Raw genomic sequence first — 22,644 nt, forward strand, 5'->3', positions numbered from 1 at the left:
TACAATGGTTCTCCAACTAAGAGAATGTAAACGTTTTTACTACGATAACCAATTTCCCTTTATGATATCGGAAAAAAATCCAAACCTAGTAGATTCTTGCAGGTTATGGAACACAGGTAAAGAAAGTGTGAACATACAATATAATACTATTGATTCCCGTTCCCGTACTTTCTAGCAAAGCAGTTCTCTGAAATTGAATTTAAAAGTACGTTTACATACAAGCCTTTGTCCCGGTTAACCCTGATCATTGACCAATCACTATAAATTTAACCATGAACAAAACACGCCAAATTTATTGTGATTGGTCTAAATCGTAAACATAAGGAATATGAGGAAGTATCGTTATATGGGCGCTGTAGGAAAACGTGGACTATTACGAACTACAAATACCAAATTTTAGACAAATCCGTTAGAAAATGTGACTGAAATTGTAAGAATAACAGGTACTATTATATAGAGGCATTAGTAATACGCGGACATATACAGACAATGTTCTGTCACCAGATGTAGAACACGTTACAAACAGTTAATACCAAATTTGGAAAAATTTCCTGGAACATGTGGCTAATCATCCAAATACAGAATACCGAGAGGTACCGTTATAAGGGGGATATACGAAAATGTGGACCAATTTTCAGTACCAACCAACCTAGACACAATAGGGTAAGTGTACCAGTACCAGAATTTTCAATGTTTCAATCTTTCAACATTCTGAGTGAAATCTTTCAATTGCAGAAAAATAAAGTTGTTCAGATTCCAAATTTTGTCTAGTTTTCGAAATAATAAACAACAACTGAATTTGTTTTTATTAAATTGGCAAAATTTGCAATTTTACTAAAATAGTAGTTTTTTGCCAGTAGTAGGCACCATTTTCCAATGCTCGGCATGTCTATTTGCCAGTAGTCGGCATATAGTATTTCAGTAAAAAAATATTATTTTGTATTTTTTTATTTCTAATAGTATAAAACAATGCTATATTACTAATTCACAGTTCAATTAATTAATTTCGTTTTTAAATAGTGTTTTATTTAATTATCATTCTAAACCAAATATAAGTAGAAAATCAAGAATAGTATGGTTACCTTCAGTAACGTATGGATTTTCAATTAAAACAAAAATGAGATTAAATAAAAAAGAAAAAAGTACCTTTCTTATATTTGAAATTTGTGAATTGAAAGAGGATTGTGAGGAAAGAGTTCCTTTCTTCAAAAATGTCACCGCTATCTAAAACGTCAAATAGCTGATTTAAAAAACCAACTTAATTTAGAAAAGTTGCTCAAAAAGCACAAATAAAAACAACTGCCGACACAAAAATATTTTTTATTTGTGTAGTTTTTGGATAATTTTTTAATAGTTTTCTCAAGTTTTGGTGAAATGGGTCAAAAATTATATTTAGTAGTAGTAAGCGGCACCCCCTGCCGACTGCTGGCAAATCTTTTTTTCTGTTCCTAATGTCGGCATTAAATAATATAACAGAAAAATGCTTGACTTGTAAATTTTTTAAGTTATAAAATGATATTTAGACTGTTATTTACTTTAATAAAATATTTCTGATTCCAAAAGTATTAAATTTAATTTACTTAAATCGATTATTAAGTTGACACCACCACTATTTTTTTCTTTACAAACAAGCACTATCGCATGCGATGGAAGACACTCACTGACGAAAACCGTTATTCTCTCGTAATAAATGATCGGAGCTCATTGTTTTTTTACAGAAAGAGAGCAGAGAACACTGTTGACGTTTTTTTTCAATTATTTCATTATTTGGTCAATTCTATTCTTAGTTATTTAAGCTTAAATTTCAAAACTGCCGACTACTGGGACATGCCGACCTTAGGCGCACTTACCCTACATACTAGTGTGCCAAATTTTAGACTCCGCGTTAAAAATGTGGGTTATATCATGGCACAATAAAGAGGCAGAAAAATTTCGCAAAACTACAGAAATACAGCCCGTAAGCTGTACCTGCTTCCCGTCAATTTTTTTTTAATTACATGAAAAATGTCATTTTTATAACTTTAATAGTTTATCTCATTTTTTTAAATAGGATCCAAACTGTTCAATCTTTCAATCTCATGGCAAAACAGGTTAATACATGGTACAATGATATCAAGGTAGGGCTATGATACCATATGATTTTAATTTTTTTTATTTTCTTGGCTTAATATGTCATCTTTATTTGTTTATGTATGTGTTTTCTTTTCAATAACAAAAAAATTGTTCAGAAAATATTCGGTTGTTTTCAAAATGTTTATATCAACGTATGCATCGACAAAATCTAGAGTTTTTGTAGCGAAACAATCATTTAAAGATATATAGTACATGATTTTGAAAATAAGTATTGACCTTTCATTCAGTTATCGCGGTTTTCAATTATTTATTTAAAATAAATGCAACAAGTTGTTTGATTTTTTATTGTTTTGATACTAATTTTGACATTACAAGCCAAATAGGTAGACCTCTATACTTGCAATTTTTTCAAAGTTGACCTACCTTCTCTTCATTGTACCATGGGTTAATATCCTTTAAGCGCGCCTTACAATCATTTTGCTTTCATTTTTCAAAACTGGTAGGTCTCCTTACCTTTTTATTGTACCATTTTGTTTTCAATGGTGGAGGGTATCAAACTCAGGAAACTCTACATATGATGAGGGATTTGAACTACTAAATTGAGTTTCTATACAAATCTTTATCCGGGTTAACTCTGATTGTCGAAAAACAATAAGTTTGAATATGGAATACAAACACAAGTGGTTATTTATAACGGTTAACACAGTTAAAAATGAAGCAATAAACAATTAAATGGAAATATGAGTCGAAACTCTTTATGGTTCTGCAAATTATGTATGTCACTTTGCACTATAATGCTGTGTTAACATTGCATATTTTTGCCTAAACTATTTTTCCACAATACATTTTCCAGTCTTTACGATACTATGGCCCATTCTTCTTTATAGGCCTTTAGGAAAAGTAAAGGATTTAGTTCACATTATCGGGTTTTCATAGCTATTTATTTCCTTTAAAATATATTCATTTTTTTTCCAGAGATATGACAATAAAATGATTAATCTTTGTGAATGGTAGTCACTGGAATGGTAGTCTTAATTTTAGTTAAAAAAATCAATTTATTTGAATCAATTTCGATGTTATTGTCATATTATCAATATAAAATGTGGCAACAGTAAACTTTACGTTAGAAGATAAAAGGAAAATGGTCTGACCTCTTGCTTTTCGAACAGTTCATGTTTAAATGAAACTTGTTTTTTCCGACAACATCATTTTTCTATATAACGGAAAGATGTAATAACAGGCCTATGTCTTTGAGCACACTATCTTACAAATGAATGGACACAGGCCGATTATTACATCTTTCCGATACATAAGAAATGTTTTGTTGTGCAAAAAATTCTTTTTTCGTTATTATAAGTTGCATTTACATATGAACTTGCCGATTTCTCTAGTTATAGAAAAGAGAGTAAAAGATTTCGAAGGTCAGGAAAAGGAAATAGAAAAGAAGATGTATTCTTCTACCATGGGGCTATATGTGTAATTATACGCACGTGACATGGTACAAGAATATAGGTAGATGCAACAACGCTTGGGAACATTAATGTCAAAATTGTTGGTGTTTTGTAAAAATAAGTAGATATTTATATGTTTTCTTTTACGACGCAAATCGGAGGTTGTTTTTCAACAATTTTTAAATAATTCCATAATTTTTTATTCAAGATTATCAATTCCAAAATCGGGTAGAGAGTTCATTGTCCCCGCATCTGAGTCGATGCGATTACCTGAATTCTTCTACCATGGCACGTGAGCATTTGGTAAGACTAAAAAGAACATTTACATACAAATCTTTATCCAGTTTAACACTGACTATTGAACAATTATAGTAAATGTGACAATGGAAAGCATGGCCCATGGTAAATGGTAGAAGAATGGAGGTAGATGCATCAATGTAGGGAACATTGATATGTCAAAATTTTTAAAATGTTTTGTTAAAAATAAGCAGATCTTCATATGTTTTCTTATACGATGCAATTGTAGGATGTTATCACAAGAATTTTTCAACTATTATTACAAATTTAAATTGTTTTTCATTCAAAATGTTTAATTCCAAAATTGGTTTGACAGTTCATTGTTCCAGCAGCTGTGTCGATAGTAGTAGGTAGTCACAACGACGCCAAGCGGGGGTTCTTGTGATATGCATTTTTCAACAATTTAACCGAATTTGAATAATATTTCATTCAAAATTTTCAATCTCAAAATTGATTGACAGTTCATTGTCTCAGCAGCTGTGTCGATGCGACTACCTGCATCCTTCTACAATGGTCTATCCGAAGTACGTTTACAAACAAAATCTATACCCGGGTTAACCCTGACAATGACCCATTCAAATTAATCTAACAATATAAAACAGACCTTAAATTTATTGTGATTGGTTAATTATCAGGGTTGACCTGGGTAGAGATTTTGTATATAAACGGACTTTACAAAGGCATTCGGTTCGACCAACTGATTTCACCCGCATTGTCAAAATGCACGTAAGTAATCATTTAAAAAAGTATGAAGGTTTGTCAACCTCAATGGCAGTTTTTCATTGTGAGGGCAGAACTACCATATGATTTAAATTTTTTTATTTTTCTGGCTTAATACGTCAACTTCATTTGCTTATGTGTGTGTCTTCTTTTCAATAATAAAAAATTGTTCCGAAAATATTCAAATTCGGGTGTTTTCAAAATGCTTATTGCAACGAATGCATCGACAAAATCTACAGTTTTTGTCGCGAAATAAACCATAAGAGATATATAGAACATGATATTGAAAAGAAATTTTGACCATTCATTCAGTTTTCGCGATTTTAAATTATTTATTCAAAATCAATGCAACAAGTTGTTTGCTTTTTTATTGTTTTGATAGCAATTCTGACATTACAAGCCAAACAGGTAGACCTCTATACTTGCAATTTTTTCAAAGTTGACCTACCGTCTCTTCATTGTACCATGGGTAGACGCATCGACACAGCTGCTGGGGCAATGAACTGTCAAACCAATTTTGGAATTGGAAATGTTGAATGAAAAATTATTTAAATTTGTAAAAATTGTTGAAAAATGCATTTTATAACAACCTCTGATTTGCGTCGTATAAAAAAAAAACATTTAAAAATCCACTTATTTTTCATAAAACATTTTAAAATGTTTTGACATATCAATATTCCCAAGCGTTGATGCATATACCTATATTCTTCTACCATGATTAATATCTTAAAATTAATTTTGATCGAAATTATTTCGATATGGAATGCGAGAATTACGGCCTAGAGCGCAAATAGTGGGCGTTTTATAAGGTGTTTGAACTGCACTCTTTTGTTTTATGTGGGTGCGTTTCCGAATCACACTCTATCGAAATATAAAGTATACTCGATTTTTCCTGCGCCCAGGAGTCCTGCTGTTCTAATTCCAGTAAAGAATGAAACTACATTTTCGGAGATGTAGTGTATATCACTATTCCCTGCATTTAGAAAAAACGAATGAAACCAGTTGGTCTATTCGAATGACCTAGCCCGTGATCATGGCCTTTCTATTAGGTCATCCGGTAAGACCAGCTTTTTTTTTCAGTATTGTCAAAATCCATGCAATTGAGAATTAAAGATGGGAAAACGTAAACAAATGTTTGCCAGTATGACGAGTTGAAAATCGAGTTGAAAGTTCATTGTCCCAGCAATGATTATATTTTTGTTTGTATTCTGTTTTTTATTTTCGCTGGAGGGAAACCTGTCAACTGATTTTTGTAGATGCAAAATTTTTGATAATAGTGCATCTTTTGTTTCCAGCTTTCTGAAAATATTCCAACTCTTGGACAAAAAGCAAAAAACAAAATTTACTTGCGTTTGAATGTTCATACACCATTCAACATTATATCTTTCAATCATAATTTTCAGTCTTCCTGAAAATTTTCTAAGACTTTTTCTATTTGAATTTTAAAATGACATAATTTGTTTTTTCGATAAATCCTCTCATTTGTTAGGGATGGCACATATTTCATCTTTGTTATGTAAGTGATTTGAATGGAATAAAGAACAAAAATATTTGTTCGCTCAACAAGTTTTATGTGGGGAATCATGGTAGAATGAAGAGAAGGTAGGCCAACTTTGAAAAAATTGCAAGTATAGAGGTCAACACTTCTTTTCAAAATCATGTACTATATATCTCTAAAGGATTATTTCGCTACAAAAACTCTAGATTTTGTCGATGCATACGTTGAAATAAACATTTTGAAAACACCCGAATTTGAATATTTTCTGAACAATTTTTTGTTATTGAAAAGAAAAAACATACATAAACAAATAAAGATGACATATTAAGCCAAGAAAATAAAAAAATTAAAATCATATGGTATCATAGCCTTACCTTGATATCATTGTACCATGTGGGGAATTAAGAAGATATCTAATGATTAACGGTCTAACAACGAATAGAGAGCGAATCAAGTGCCATGTGAACTTAGCATTATGTAGAAAACTACACATGGTAGAAGAATACAGGTAGATGCATCAACACTTGGGATCATTGATGTGTCAAAAAAATTTAAATGTTTTTTCAATTATAAGTAGATTTTTATATGTTTTCTTATACTACTTCATTATAATCCACGTTTTTCAACAATTTTTATAAATTTAAATAATTTTTCATTCAACATTTTCAATTCCAAAATTGGAATGAGAGTTCATTGTTCAGCAGCTGTGTCGACGCGTCTACCTATATTCTTCTACCATAAAACTACACACCGATTGCAATAAACATTTGTGAAAAAAACGTATTTTATTCATAAACGTTTTTTTGGAATTGAGCTACAAAAAACTTCCGGAAATTACCCTCACTTAAAAATGTGCTATGAGAAAAATAATACCGTAAATATAAATTACCTGGTGTTCCTGCTGTACTGATTTAGAAAAAATATTGATAGGTATAAGTCTACATTTACTGGACTTGGTTAGAAATTAAAAGAATTGTGACCCGGCCAAGGTATCTTTCCGACGAAGAAATATAAAATATTGTCAATGTCGGGGATGAAGAATTTTGTAATTCAGAGGACAGTTATTCCCCGATCAAGACTTCGAACTTTGTGAAAGTGATTTCGAATTTCAAGAAATGAAATGCGAGTAGTTCAGAAGACCAAGATAGCGATTCCCAGTTTGCTTGAAAATATGGTATTGTATGGAAATCTGAACCTGTGTATATTAATTCTGCAAGATTACGGAAGGAAAATGTTTTGAATTCGCGGGCAGGCGCCACAAGGTGTGCTCGATCACTTGTCGGTGACATAAAAGAAGCTTTTTTATTGTATTTCCCATACCCAGTCGAGAATTTAATTTTGAAATGGTCAAATGCATACGGGCATAGATAAATTAAGATAAAGACAACGAAAAATTAGTTTTATCTTTTTATTTAGGTGGCTCTCATCATGTTTTGTATAGTCAACATGTTTATTTACGCGTTCCTCCCACTCAACTTCGAAAAAACATGTTATCTTTTTTCCAGAATTTCACAAGTGGCCTAAACTTTTAGCTGACTATATCAACCCCTCCGTATGTGTTACCATCGACGAGTAATTCCTTGGTTTCCGCGGGAGATCGCAATTCCGCCAGTAAATGCCATCGAAGCCTGAAAGATATGGAACAAAATTTTGGCTGGTCTGTTCCGAAACTTGCTATGTGTGATTTACAGCCGTATTTGGGAAACAAGTCGGAGATCGAGCCGAAAAAGTCAAGGGAAGCGCGTAGTTTTAAATTTGTACAGAGCATTGAAGGGCCATAATGTAACAATGGAAAAAATATTGGCTCAAGGGCTAACGATGGTAGGTACCATGCGGAAAAACAAAAAAGCATACCAACAAAACTTTTGGACTGTAAAAATTCATTGTACATATCCACTTTAGCATCAATCAATAATGCGACGCTTGTATCATATGTGGTTAGGAAAAATAAATGTGTAATTCTACCATGTATTCTTCAAGTACTGGAACATAGTTTATTATTACTATCATTTTGTTACATTCCGTATTAAAACGTAATTTTTACGTGGCCTATTTACAGTAGACAAAATGTTGTCATGTTACAGTTCCAATAGGAAGTCAAACAGATAGCCAATGGCTGTATTTTCGAATATGATCGACATTTGCGCTAAATGCATTAGTTTCAAAGGTATGCACCCGAAAACTATACGACGTATTCTCTTGCGTGAACTTGGACTAGCATTAGCTAAACTGTACATGGTATAAAAAAGCATTCTTTTTCTTATTACCCTAATTTTTTAAAAAATTCGCCAATTTATGAAAATTACGTAGAAATCCTATATGTGAAGAAAACTACACATAGCGTAACTTTCGTAATTTTGTAGGGTACGATGATAATTGCGGTAGGAATGCAAAAAAAGCTTTTTTGACTAGCTTAAGTCATCGGTTAGCTTTTTCGTAGATGACTTAAGCCAGCCAAAAAAGCGTTTTGGAGGTACTAAAGGACGTTGTATGTAATCGTACTTTAAAACAGACCAAATCACACCACGGAGTGAATGTGGCAACAGTGTATTCTTATTGTGATTTGCCTGTTTAATGGGCCTTGTTTCATATAGTCGGATTTATTATGTTTGATCTATTATCCCCCCCCCCCCCCTTTTTATTCCAAGATGGTACAAATGGTTACCCAATTTGAAATAATTTCAATTTGTTTTTCTTTATTATTCAAAGCAATGCACACACAAGTTTTGAGATAATAGGGGCAAGGGAAAAAAATGCAATTAGGAGGAAGCTTTATCTACCTTCTCTTATTAAACCATTTGACTGTCAATGAGAACTTCCTGCAATGAAATTAGTGCCAATTCGACTGGAAATTCAGGATGACAACCGTCTAACAGCCCTAGCAGCCGCAAAATGATACTTTGAAACAAAATTCAACCATTCCATAATCAAGCCTTATACGACTTACGAGCCTAATATTTTTGTTTTTATATTTTCTTGAATTTAATACCCTTTAAAAGGCGCGAAAATGGCAAAATGTTTGGTCGGAAATAAATGTAAACTTCTTGCCAGCTGTACGCTTAAACTAAAGGAAGAGCTCAAAATTCAAATTTGACAATATATGGCCGGTTAATGTAGTATTCCTTAAGACCTTACATATTTCCGATAGATAAAAAAGTAATGTAAATTGTTTTATCTTTTAACGTGCAGTCTACTGAAATTATGTTGTCATATTTTATAATGATAATATGTTAATAACAGCTAAATTTATTCAACTCAGAAATGGATATTGCAAGTTTTTTATTTTTTATTATAGAATTGAATTATACATTTATTTCACGAAATTAATTACAAATTCTTTTTGTTTATTATTTAACTAAAATGTAGATGCGATAATGGCTCAAGAAAAAAGGTTGCTCATCTTCAAAGAAACGTAGAAAATGCAACTCCGTAACGGAGTCATATTGTGTCAAAGACTTTTAAGGTGAGAATACATAAAACGCTTATTTTACTGGCTTAAGGCATCGGCTGGCTTCTTCGTAGAGCAACAATAAATAACTTCAAAAGTAATTTTCTGAAATAGGCTGTATTACAGATTCCGAACTTAAAATACGAATTTTGAAACAATTCCGGTAATATCCTCAAAATACCTAATAAAGAGACGTACAATTGTATGTGGACTATACGAAGACGTGGACCTGCAGCATACACACTTTTCTGTTATCGATTGTAGTACTCATTACGAACATCAGATACGAAATTTGAAACAATTCCGGCAAATAATGTCGTTAAAATCATTAATATACGGAATTTCGAGAGGTATAGTTGTATGGGGGCTATACGGACGCGTTGATCTGTATGCGCACGTTTTGGTCATATAATGTAGCATTCCTTAAGACCTTCAAATATGAAATTTAAAACAATTTCGTTTTATAAGTCGCTAAAATCATCAAAATACCGAATATAGGGAAGTATTGTTATATGGGGACGTGGACCTGCATACAGAATTTTTTGTCATATGCTGTAGTAACCACCACGATCTTCAAATACGAAATTCCTGTGAATACTGTCGCTTAAATCATCAAAACACCGAATATCGGGAGGTGTTGTTAAATGGAGACTATACGAAAACGTGGAATGACATGGCTCATTTAAGTACTTAAACTACAACAACTTAAAAACAAAATACACAAATGTGCAAAATTGTTGCCAGTAACAGATAGACATTGGTAAATCGACTTAGAATTTTACTCTGATCAAGAATATATATAGATATATATACAGGCATGTCACGAGAATGAATTCGGTACGAAAGTGATTTTAATTTGGTATTTAGCTTGTTCGGAAAATGTAAATCGAAAAGAAATATATATATATATATATATATATATATATATATATATTGTATATATAAACACGGGCAAAATTTACACAACTTTGAAAAACAAATAAGCCAGTTGATACCTTTATCGCGAGCGAGCCAATTCATCCTCGGAAATCTGAGCCGCGCGGAATTAAATAATCACCCTTATTCTAGTTGTCCACGCCGACACCGTCGTCACTTTCAGGATGATATCACTTGTTGTTGACACTAATTTGGTATTCCGTAACGGCGTCGACTGTTTATTATTTTTTCAACTTGCTCTTCAACTAGTTTATTAAATTGAGTTGAATTTCTTTTATTTATTTTGTGATTTTACATTTTTTTCTGTAAAACACACCTAATCAAATACAAGTCGACATTTTCCAATTTGCTGGAACACCTTGTTCTTGCGCCCTGGTTCGGACATTGCCCACTGTAACCTAATGTAACGATACTCATTTTATGGCCATGAACAATGAATTAACTCACAAATTTTGTTCACTATATAGCTCATATTTTGCAATAACTAGCGAAATATATTTTAATTGAAACATTATTTGATTCGTAATATTGTTTCAAAAGCTCAATAATTATTTTATCATTCACTTACTCAAACAGTAATTCATTTAAAATATTAAAATGAATTTTTGACAAAATACTTTCTATCATGGCCTATATAAGGTCGACCAGCAAGTCCATCTTACAACTAAGTGTGCTGGCAAAAGACATTATTGTGATTTGAAACTCAAAGAAGGTCAAATCACAATAGTGCAAAAACTACTAAGTCTATTGTCAAATTTTTGTCAACAGTAGTCTCCTTGGCCGAACTAATGTAGGCCTTGCTTCCTTTTATGGAGTGCAACTTGACACCGTTGACACAAAAATACATGCTCCTGATTTGTCACTCCTTGAGTAAAAGTATGTATAAAAATATATGTTCTTCGAAATTAAATTGAATAAACAGAAATCATTATTTGCTTTTTAAAATATATTTTCCTTAAAAAATCAAGTCCAAGAATGTTGAAAAATTAAACTTATTAAAAGAAAAATTATATGAATTTTTGTGGTAATATTTTATATATGCCTGCTATTAATATTATTATTGTTGTTGCTGTGTGGTATATGGAGTATGAGAAGAAATCAATACAATTAAATGGTATAAATATTGTCGACGGGTTGGGATTACATCAATTAGTTGGATTTTTTGAAAGGATAGGAGATTGTATTTTGTTAATAAATGTTTGTAATTGATCATATATTAGTTATTATATATTTCATTAAAATATAACATTAATTTAAAACATAATCATAGAGAATAAATTTGTTTAATTAATTTAAAGAAATTGTTTTACAATTAACAGTCAGTGTTGGCTTTTCGTTTAAATTTAATTAATTCTGGTTAATTTTAAATTTTAGTTTAATGTTTACATGTTATTCATATTTGTTTCCTTTGTATAGAAATCAATGCTTACAACTTTACTTTTACGTTACGTTTAAAATACGACATTACAATTTTTGTTCTATAATATAGTTTGTGGTAGAAAAAAAATATTAAATAAAGACAACGAAACGAAAATTTAAAAATGTTTTTTCTTCGAATTAAACGATGTTTTTAATCTAATTTATGGTTAATGTAAAAATTAAAAAGGTTTTTATGAAATATATAACGATGGTTGGTTTTCAGGTGTTGTGAGGCTAAAAATGTTTGTTTTGTTATTTAACTACTGTTTTATTTTAGATTTTATTTTAAATGATTTAATATGTGTATATTTTGTGTATTTCCTTGTAATTTTTTATATTACTTATAACTTTTTTTTAAAACTTATTCCATTATCATTTGTTTACTTTTTCCACTTTTTTCTTTATATGTAATATAGGGTAAATATATAGATTGTATGTGTATTATATAGAATGGTACATATATGGAGTAATGCATATAATATGTATATAAACTATTTACTTTATTTTCTTAATTACTTTTTCTAATAAATGTTTCATTTACTTTTTTAATAATGTTGTTGCTTCCTACTACTGTTTCTGGGTTTTCTCAGTTCGAACACCTGTTTTAAACTTTCACAAGTGTTCAAAATAAAAAGCAATGCTGCATTCTCGAGGTTTCCTGATAATTTTCAATGTTTTAAATAAAAATTTCCGACATTTAAGATTCCGGGAATCTTGTTGACAACACATCAAAATTAGAGAATAATAAAAATATTCCATACTTTAATAAATGTGAAAAATTATTTTTTTAATGTGAGCTTTCAGGATCTGCTTTGAAACAATAGAATAAATATAGAATTTTATGACGAAAAACATTTACTTTCTATAAATAACTATGTCTCGAATATATCTAAAGACAACAGCTTTTTTAAAGCATAAAAGAGTTTGTTTGGCATAAAATATTATCCAAAATAAACACAAATATAAGTGTAAAACTTTACTTGCGAGTTTTGCATAAGGTTTTACTTCAATTTTAAATGCGTGTAAAGAATTTTACCAAACATTTTCCTGTTAAAATAAGCGTTATTTCAATACGATCCACCAAATTAGTTGTTTTTGCGAATATAACATTTGTTGTTGTGGTCTCCATTGTTTCTTTTTCTTTATTCAAATCATTAAAAAACTGAAACTTTTAATAATCCTGTAAGAAATAAAAAAAGTTTCTAATTTATTATTTTTTAATGTGCAACCAACTTCAATACTACCCCCGGAAAAAAGGAAGTGTCCTCTTTTACCATTACATAAATTAAAGAAATTATTTATTTACTGACTTAATCAAAAATGTAGTGAACAAATAATCAAACAACGGACAAGCATGCCTAAAGACTATTTATGTTTGCTATTTATGTAAAAAGTTTTTTCATCTTCTGTTTATTTATAATTAAAATGTAATGTTATAGTATTCTACAATTCACCAAAGAAAAAAGTATAACATTAAATTAAAAAAATAATAAAACATTGGGTAAATTTATAAAAAGAACTTAAGATCTGATGAGGATTGGGTAAAATATGGGATATTTGTTACCACGACAACAATGACGTGCTCAGTTTGCTTAGTTTTTTTGATTTTTTCGATTTTCCGTCTTTAATGCTATTTGTAGTTTTCATTATACGTTATATGTACGTTGTTATTGTATATCTTTAGTATATATAAATATTTAATTTTAAATATTAACCTTTAAACTATATATGCAAATGTCTAACTGTATGGGTTGTTCTTTAACTATATAATGAATATGTCTGTTGTAGTAGGTAAATGTAAAAAATTTTAAATGTAATTCATTTCTAGGTCTAATAGTTTTACATGCAGACACATTGTTTTTGCAATTAACATTTAAGTTTAAATTTAAAAAGGAAAAAAGATATGAGAACATTTTACTTCGAAATTAAACATAAAAATTCATATATAAAACTTATACACGTCCTGCTGCTGTGTTCTCATGCAACCAAAAAAAACTGAACTAAGGAGAGAAAATCATCATCCAAATTCACTATTTCCACGAGTCACAATAATGCCAAAGATAACAAAACTTTATGGCAATAGAATTATTTGTTTACTCCATGCCCACGTTATACTCTTTGCGTACAACTGGCTAACTAATTCTTTGCTTTAAATTCTTTCATTTATCTTCTTCGCAAGTTTGTGGCCGATTGGGGTTTGATTTATGTCATGGGGTTCTTCTTCGACGGAATTATACGATTCTTTCTCTCTTTTTAGTTTCAGGGACATGTCTATGCGCGTAAAAAAGTGTTGTAATTGTAGAGTAAAAATAGTTATTCTAAAGTTTCCTCTTTAATCCCCTATTGTAAGTGTTGTTTCTTTAACCTAAACTTCCTTTTGTGTTTATTTTAGTATTCAGTTTACCTTTTCGATTCTATTAAATATTTTTGTGGTTGGTTTTATCAGTTGGTTTACATCATAATTAACTAATTTGCTTCGTACTGTTAATTATTTATAAGATATATTATTAATTACTTGTTTAATTTCTTCTCGTTTTTAAACTTGTTCTTAAAAGTTTAATAGCAATATTTTTTGGGGAATAATAATTGTTGTTGTTGTTTATACATACATATATATATTTTTTTGCCATCAAGAGATGGTAAAACTATTTGTGTTTGTTAAGAATTTCCGTTTCGTGGTAGCTTTTAAAAAATATTTTATGTAAATATATATGTATGTATATAATCTTTTCAAAGTATCATATATGCTATATTTATGCATATATATATATATATATTCTTTATGATCTCTTTATAATTTAAATTTAATTAGTTATTAATATTATATTATACGTTAAATAATATTTAACAACAGAATTGTACTGTACGAAACAGACGACGACGCGCAATAGCTTTAATGAGTGTCCTGCATTGTATTGATGGATATTTGATTCTGTTTTTTCTGCGGTTACTGTTTGATGGTAATGAATGGTGGTAATGATGACGTTTTGTATTTACTTTTATCAGCTAAGGTTCTTTCACTCGGATACTGCTGTTGTCAATATATATGGGGCTAATAAATGAACTCTTTACTCGAATTTTCAATTTGATCATTTTTGACGTTTGAAATGAAAAACAGCATCAACTTTTTCGTCAGGCAGCAGGTAGGCGCAAACATTTTAATATTTGTTGTGAAACATTTTTAGACAGCTTGTGAAGCAGCATAAGGTGGCTGAGTAGAACTGTCATTGCCATATGCTGACCGTGGTCCCGCCCCATAATTGGAGGCACCACCCTCTTGCTTAACATAGTTGCTGTAGTCATAATCATAACCCGAACCATAACCACCGTAATCATATTCAGAACCAGATTTAGAGGCCGAATTGCCTGGCCCTGTACGTGGCATACCTCCGACGGGCCCTGTCGTAGATGGACCACCAGCTGCCCAAGTCTGAGCTCTGGAATACATATCAGTAGCTGTTCCAGCCCCTGCCCCAGGTGCACCAGTAGGGCCAGCTGAGTTAGGCGGCATATTCCAAGCATTCCAACTGCCACCACCGGATGGTCCAGAAGGTCCACCAGTTGATGTTGAGTTGTACATATCGTAGCCCCCATAACCCTGAGTTTGTTGAGGTCCAGCATAATTAGACCATTGTGGTGGTGGTCCTTGAGGTCCAGGAGGAGCACCCCATCCCTGATATGAGCCGGGGCCACTGTTGCCATAACCATAGCCGCCCTGCTGTGGCGAAGTTCCCCATCCTTGATAACCAGGCATCATATTAGGAGCCCCCAAAGGCATATTCAAAGGAGGTCCACCCATTTGTCCATTTTGTCCTTGCATCATATTTATTGGAGCATGGGGTGGACCCCAATGGTTGGGATCATTGCTGAGTTTGCCATAAGCGCCACCTACAGAACTGTTGTTAGCATTTTGTGAGTTGGACCCATCGCGAGGCTCGGCTTTTTTAATTTCAACCTAAAATAACAATGTATGTTAAGACCACCTGGTTGTGCTTTCCATAAAGCAAATATATTTCATATTTGATGTAAATATATATTGGTTGACCTATATTTTAAATTATTACCTGCTTGCCATTAAGATTGATATAACGTTCATTGGTTACATGCTCAACAGATGATTCTTCTTCAAAAGATAAGAACCCGAATCCACGCGATTTCTTCTTCTCTTGATCGTACATAATAACGACTTCAGTTACTTTTCCATAACGCCCAAAAAATGTACGCAAATCAGTTTCGGTAACATTGGAAGGTAAGCCCCCAAGAAATACCTTGAAACCGCCGCCTTTTTTAGGTTTTTGCAATGTTCGAGGATTACACGGCTTCGGATCGATTGTACGACCGTCTAACGTGTGGGGTCCACTTTGAAGTACATGTTGGACATTAGCCGGATCGGCAAATGTAACGAAGCCAAATCCACGTGAACGACCACTTTCATTATTTTTCATCACGACGCAATCGATTATTTCGCCGAAACGACAGAAGTAACGCGAAAGATTCTCTTGTGTGGTTTCCCAAGAAAGACCACCAACGAAAAGTTTGCCCCTCTCATCTTCCTCCATGGTTTTCTGAGGACTCTTCTTAATTGACGTAATTTTGAAACCAAGATTTGTGGGAGAACCTTCCGCTCACGAAGAACTGTTGTATAAAATATGGGTGATGTAGATTATTTTTACCACTATAGTTATGTTTGGTTGTGTCCTGCAAAATAAATTAAAGAAATTGAGTATACATTAGAATAAATACGTAAAAATCATTATACATTATAAATTATGACTCAAAAACTTTCCATTATAATTTGAAAACTTCGTTTGATATACGACATGATATCACTCTACGTTTTAGAATTCCCCTTAAAATTAGAATTCTTCAAGTCTGAAAGAGTATATTATATGATCTAAATTAATTTGAAATTGGAAGTTCTGCATATTTGGGTGAAGTCAACTATGTATCCTGTTACAATAAATGAGCGTTGTGTTAATTCGGAGCTACATCGATTTCCACCAAATTTAATTGATGTCTTGTACAAGTATCATTGCTCTAGAGTGCATATTATAAAACAAAGGAAGAAGGTCATCACGGCGCTAGCCAGCAGCTCTTGGTGCGCCGACAAGAAAGCGTTGCTGATCACACTCTATGGTACATCTCTTCGATTGCCCTGTCAAACCCACGAACTCGTGAAGATCTTTGATTGCATTCTGAAAAAATAGCTAAAGTTCTTAAAACTTAAAATTAAAGTAATAAACAACAACCACAAAAGTTCAGTTGAACAATTGCAATATTGACATAGTTTATATTCTTTCTTTCTTGAAAATACAAACGAACAAATGTAAATGCGTGCAATTGAAAAAAAAATAAAATAAAAATTTGGAAGAATTTAATATTTTAACTTTTTCCGTTGGTTCGTCTGGCTATTCTAATTCGGTCTTGCGGATATGGAGAATGGAATCCAATGTTCACTAAAAGCTCACTTTTATGTTTTAAATAATTGCATACGATATTTACGACTAATAAAATTCTCTCGGATTTAAAGGCAGCTAGGGGCAGAATACTTCAGGTTTGTACCAGCTTTTCAAAGAGTAGTTAATTAAAGATGAACCAGCTTAATGCCTTCATATACATTATCTTGTTAGATAATCTCAATCTATATTAAGTACTATTACTCTAATAATAAAACTTACTGATGATATTTGCAGTAAATATGTCATCTGGTAAATCAATAATCGATCCCAGATTCCCATGTTTGGCATATATGCGAATGCGCATGCGAATATAATCTTAGAAAATCCTAATAAATAGTCTTCAATAATGCTCTAAATGACCACGAGGTATACCGCTTAAGTGTTCAAAACACACATGCATTTTCGAGCTTGGATATGAAATTGGTAACAAGGTTAAATTCTCTACACACATAGCTAAACCTTATCTTAATTTCAATAGCTTATACTCTTACTTATGCCAAATATCCTCTATCGTGTTGCATTCTACGTAGATATACACAGATCTGACTTATACTCCATTTACGGTTTCATGCCATTTAAAAATGGACTTTAATCATTGCATTGTAATCGAACCCCTTTAAAAAAATTGTAATTCCCTTCTGCATCAAAGTCTTGTTCTTACATGCTTAAGCTAACAGACATTTTCAAACATCTTTGCAAATGTCCTGAATGCCCCAATGTATGGCCCTCAAAAATCTCCCTACTCCACTATACAGCAGTAGTTGATGGTGAACCTTTTCGATTTTCAATAAACAGTAAATAATTTTTGAATATTAATTGTATAGTAAAAATAAATAGGAAGTGCTGGAAAAAAAACATTCACATATACATATTTTAAGTTTTAAATTAATCGTACCATTGTAGATGGTGTTTCGTAAAATGTAGTTTTTTCTATTATTAAGAATAAAATTCTCAACATTGCACTGGGGTGAAATTTTATACAAAAAAGTGAATACCTTTTGTTTCTTCGTTTTTTTTTTAAACCATTGTTGAAAAAACTTGTGATCCGTTAATAAAAACATTCGTTGTCGATATAACGAACTAAAACCAAACAAACCACCTCAACGACGGAATGAGAAAAAAAACAATAAGTGTGTGTTAAGCGAGTATATTTCTGTCATTGTTAAAAGCCTATGATATAGAAAAAAGGGGATTCGCCAAAGATGTTGTGTTTTATTAAATACTGAAACTAATATTAACAGTACAACATTTCATTAAAACCGAGAATTGAATTAAGCATGACAATGTTGTAAAACATTTTGAAATGTGTAGACAGACAATGGGTGTAACAATGAGAGAGAAAACAAAATTTACTTTCGTTTGAATGTACATACGCTATTCAACATTGTAGTTTTCATTCATAATTTTAAGTCTTCCCAAAATTTTTCAAAATTTCATGAAATTTTTCTATTTTCAATTTTTAAATTTCATCATTTATTTTTTCCATAAATGCTCTCATTTGTTAGGGATGGGACATATTTTTTCGTTGTTCTGAGAGTGATTTGATTTGAACAATGTACATTTATGAGTGTTTGACCAGGAAATTTTGTGTGAAGAATTAAGTAGTTTTTTCATAGTTAAGGGTCAAACAACGAATAGAGAGCGAATCAAGTGCAGTGGAAACGCCACATAACGCATACATTTTGCGAAACATAACATTTTCCAAAATATGTACGTGACGTGTTCATTATTTATTTATTTTTTTTTTTTTTTGTGAAATTTTTCTATTTTCAATTTTTAAATTTCATCATTTATTTTTTCCATAAATGCTCTCATTTGTTAGGGATGGGACATATTTTTTCGTTGTTCTGAGAGTGATTTGATTTGAACAATGTACATTTATGAGTGTTTGACCAGGAAATTTTGTGTGAAGAATTAAGTAGTTTTTTCATAGTTAAGGGTCAAACAACGAATAGAGAGCGAATCAAGTGCAGTGGAAGCGCCACATAACGCATACATTTTGCGAAACATAACATTTTCCAAAATATGTACGTGACGTGTTCATTATTTTTGAAGGAAAATTTAGCATATATACCTGGTTTTACCAAATTTTTGGATAAAATGTATATTGAAACATTAAGGTTTTAAAAGCCATCCGCAGCATGTGTATCTTATCTAAAAAACCAGTAAGCAAAGGCTATAGTCCTGCGGGGCCGACCATGTGATACCCTACAACACTACAATATGTTGGAAGCCCCTTTATGTCCAAATATACTTTGGAAGATTTCGCTTTTGAAATTTTGTCATTGTGGACTGCCCAGATATTACCCTTAGCATTTTGACCAGGGACATTTGCCCAATATTTACGCACTCCGTCATGCTGTTAGTTGTTGTGGTTCATTTTACAGCTAAATATAATCCAATAGTCATCCAAAATGCTACAATTCTCCCTGTCCTTAACTCTCTTCTCAGTCTCGTCGATTGGCTTCAATTGTGTGATCAGGACATTTTTTTAGTTTTTGGTTCATTTGAACCCCTAAATACTTTACGATCATCTTTAAGTGCAAGAGGTCAAAATGAAAAAATCGACAAATAAAAAATGTCAGAAAATGCTACAAAATCTATATTAACATCATTATTGACATCTTTTTATGGGATATTTTTAGATTTTGTACTTTTTTCTGACCGTTACGTATATGCCGATAGCAAATATATCGGATATATATATATATACAACACAAAGTGTTGTACGTTATAATAATAAATAAATAAAGAAAAGTACTGAAGATAAATGAATTTAAACGCCTTTTATTGATAGTTTTACAATTGCTGGGATGTCTACGGCACCAAGACAAAGGCTGGTTTTTTGACATTAAATACATGACCTCTAATGTTCTGTCCATGGCCTACATGACTTGTAAAAGCAGGGTTACAAAAAAAATTTTGGTAACTTATAAAATTAAAGCCTAAATTAAAAAGCTTTTTTTCCTTCGATGCACAATTGTACGCGTGAGCCAAGATCATTATTGCATTAAATGCATGTGCGGTTTCGCTATAGAAACGGAATAGATGGTTGCGGAAGCACATATGGTGTCACTTGTAGTAAACGGATAAAATAAGCTGACAGTAGACAAGTTTCAGACCTAAGGAGGCAAAAGACGTAACTCGGTTACCAAATCAAGGAAAAGTAATAAAGAAATTTTCGGCGTTCTCTATATCGTCAGCTCTTTCTGTTGAATACGTTTAGTTTAATGTAAAAACTGATTCTTGGTCAGGCGCCTAGCGTCTTTAGGTATAATGGTTTAGGTGTTAAATTTATAAACTATTAATGTGTTTAATCTGCAAAATTTGAAACATTATTACTACTAATCTTCGTTGAACAACTCTCAGATTTTTTCGAAACTTCTTCCACAGGTAGGTATTTGTAGAAAAAACTTGGTTCGATGCACTGAACTGAATCGGGCTTCCCGGTTAAAAGGCCCATATTTTTGGATTCAAGGAAAATAAAATCTCATATCCGAGTTCAAAGAGCCATATCTTTGAATCCAGGAAAGTGAGAAGCACATATTGTAGTATTTTAGAAAGGTTGACGTATTAGCCATAATTTGGTATATGTTTTATGGACGCTCATAGTGGTCTCTAATTCGACTTTTAAAGGATTTTATAAAAAAAATCGGGTCCAAATAAACTTATGTAATGAATAATTGTGGTATAACACCCAAACTGTTTACCATTAAGCCGATCACTGACCACTTGTTGAATAGGTATTTTCATTAGCTTCCAAATGATTCTCTATGGTCCATATCAGGCCCAGGTATAACCCGAGTTTTGGACCCGAATTTTTTTCACCCAAGAAAAAATACTTTCCCGGAATCAGGGTATAAATGCGTACATTTGTTAAATTTTTTAAAAATGTCAGTTTTTACTAAAATAGAGTTGTTCCAAAACCGGTTTCAGAGTATTGCATGTTAGAATGTATAAAAGCTTGAGAAAATATTTAAAGAACTACGTGGCGGCGAAACGTCGAAAGAAAAAATAATAAAAAAACACAAGTATGGCAACAATAAACAATGCTTCACACATGTTTAGAGAATCACACACAACGAAAACATGCACTGAAAAACAAAATGGATGGCTGCCGGGCAATTTGCAAAAGAAAAATAACTTGTCAAATTATTGATTGAGAATATATTTCATATATTTAAAACAAGTGTAACCGAGAATTTATATTTTTTCTTTTTGCGAATGTGGACAGCCATCCAAAATAATTAACAAATGATATTATTTTACGCCATTTCGTTTATACCATGTACGTACTAATACATAAGCGTACACAAATACACATACCAATCGTTGTGTTAGCCAATAAAAAAATTACGCAGTACACTTTTCTTTTAAACAATTTGACTTTCGTATAATCCAATCATCAGAGTGAATAAACAAATTTAAAACATTGAGTCTGCATCCTGTTGAACATTTGTGGATTAATGACATTTTCCTTTCTACATCAGGCTGATCACTGGGGAAACTTCGTAAAACATACAATGCAAGCTTATTGCGGCGTGGTTTCTTGTTCGCGCTTCTTTATATTGGGCAAAGTTTGCAAACACTGCTGCTCCGTACTTTGTATGTTGTATGTATTCGCCTAATTTTTCTTTATACATGCAGTAGCGACGTTAATATGACTAGACTTTTTTCTGGTGTACCACTGATGATGTGTTGTGTGTAAACCAACAACCATTATAAGGTTTGTTATACATACGTATATATATTTTGTATGTATAAAACAATTAGAGAATTTCACTTTCCAAAACACCTAAACAAAATGTTTAATTGTTTTGGTTTATGCGTCGGCAACGAAATGCGAAACATTTTTCAGGACAAATAATAGTGTGTATATCCAGTATCTTTAAAGCAATTCTATTATTTCCAAAAGAAGCCATATTCATGTACCATACACAATCTTGTCTACGTTTTGCATTAAGCTACCAATCAAATTTCACATATCGCGACAGTTGTATTATGCTGAATACACAAAAATGAACTTAGTTTCACATATTCATCCATTTGACCTAATACGACGGCCGAGATACGATACGGTTGTCGATCAGTTTTTATTAAATTGTTTTTGTCCGTTTTTAGTTATGTAAATTAATATGTAAAATAAAAAAAATGTTTGTGTCTCACCGCTTTCGCCAGGTGTTCGTCTGAGGAAATCTCAAAAAAATTTCGCACTGCAAATTCACTAAATTTAAGTTTTTCCTTAAAAAACTAGCTTATAAATAATTTTTATGAGTTGACGATATAACCTAACTTAACCATGATAAAATATGAATTTCGTCGACAAATGCTTTGTGCTGCTGA

At 31.8% G+C, this 22,644-nt stretch overlaps 1 protein-coding gene and 1 long non-coding RNA gene across 3 annotated transcripts; one reads left to right on the forward strand and one right to left on the reverse strand.

The window, feature by feature from the left end:
• Positions 1-1,237: 1,237 nt before the first annotated feature.
• LOC109613079 (uncharacterized) lies at positions 1,238-8,021 on the forward strand. The gene is made up of 2 exons (XR_002194796.2): positions 1,238-6,969; positions 7,545-8,021. It is a non-coding gene; the product is annotated as an uncharacterized LOC109613079 (long non-coding RNA).
• A 5,089-nt stretch (positions 8,022-13,110) lies between these two features.
• LOC101894602 (heterogeneous nuclear ribonucleoprotein 27C) lies at positions 13,111-22,644 on the reverse strand. 2 transcript variants are annotated; one of them, XM_005185843.4, is made up of 3 exons: positions 22,468-22,644; positions 15,907-16,540; positions 13,111-15,797 (listed from the first exon to the last, which is right to left on the reverse strand). In XM_005185843.4, the coding sequence occupies exons 2-3, from the start codon at positions 16,399-16,401 to the stop codon at positions 15,024-15,026; spliced, it is 1,269 nt and encodes a 422-aa protein (XP_005185900.1). In that variant the 5' UTR covers positions 16,402-16,540; positions 22,468-22,644; the 3' UTR covers positions 13,111-15,023. The 2 variants fall into 2 exon arrangements, with proteins under 2 accessions (XP_005185900.1, XP_011293506.1); XM_011295204.3 differs by lacking the exon at positions 22,468-22,644 and adding an exon at positions 21,628-21,885.

Source organism: Musca domestica, unplaced genomic scaffold, assembly GCF_030504385.1.
Source record: "Musca domestica strain aabys unplaced genomic scaffold, Musca_domestica.polishedcontigs.V.1.1 5, whole genome shotgun sequence".
Taxonomy (NCBI): domain Eukaryota; kingdom Metazoa; phylum Arthropoda; class Insecta; order Diptera; family Muscidae; genus Musca; species Musca domestica.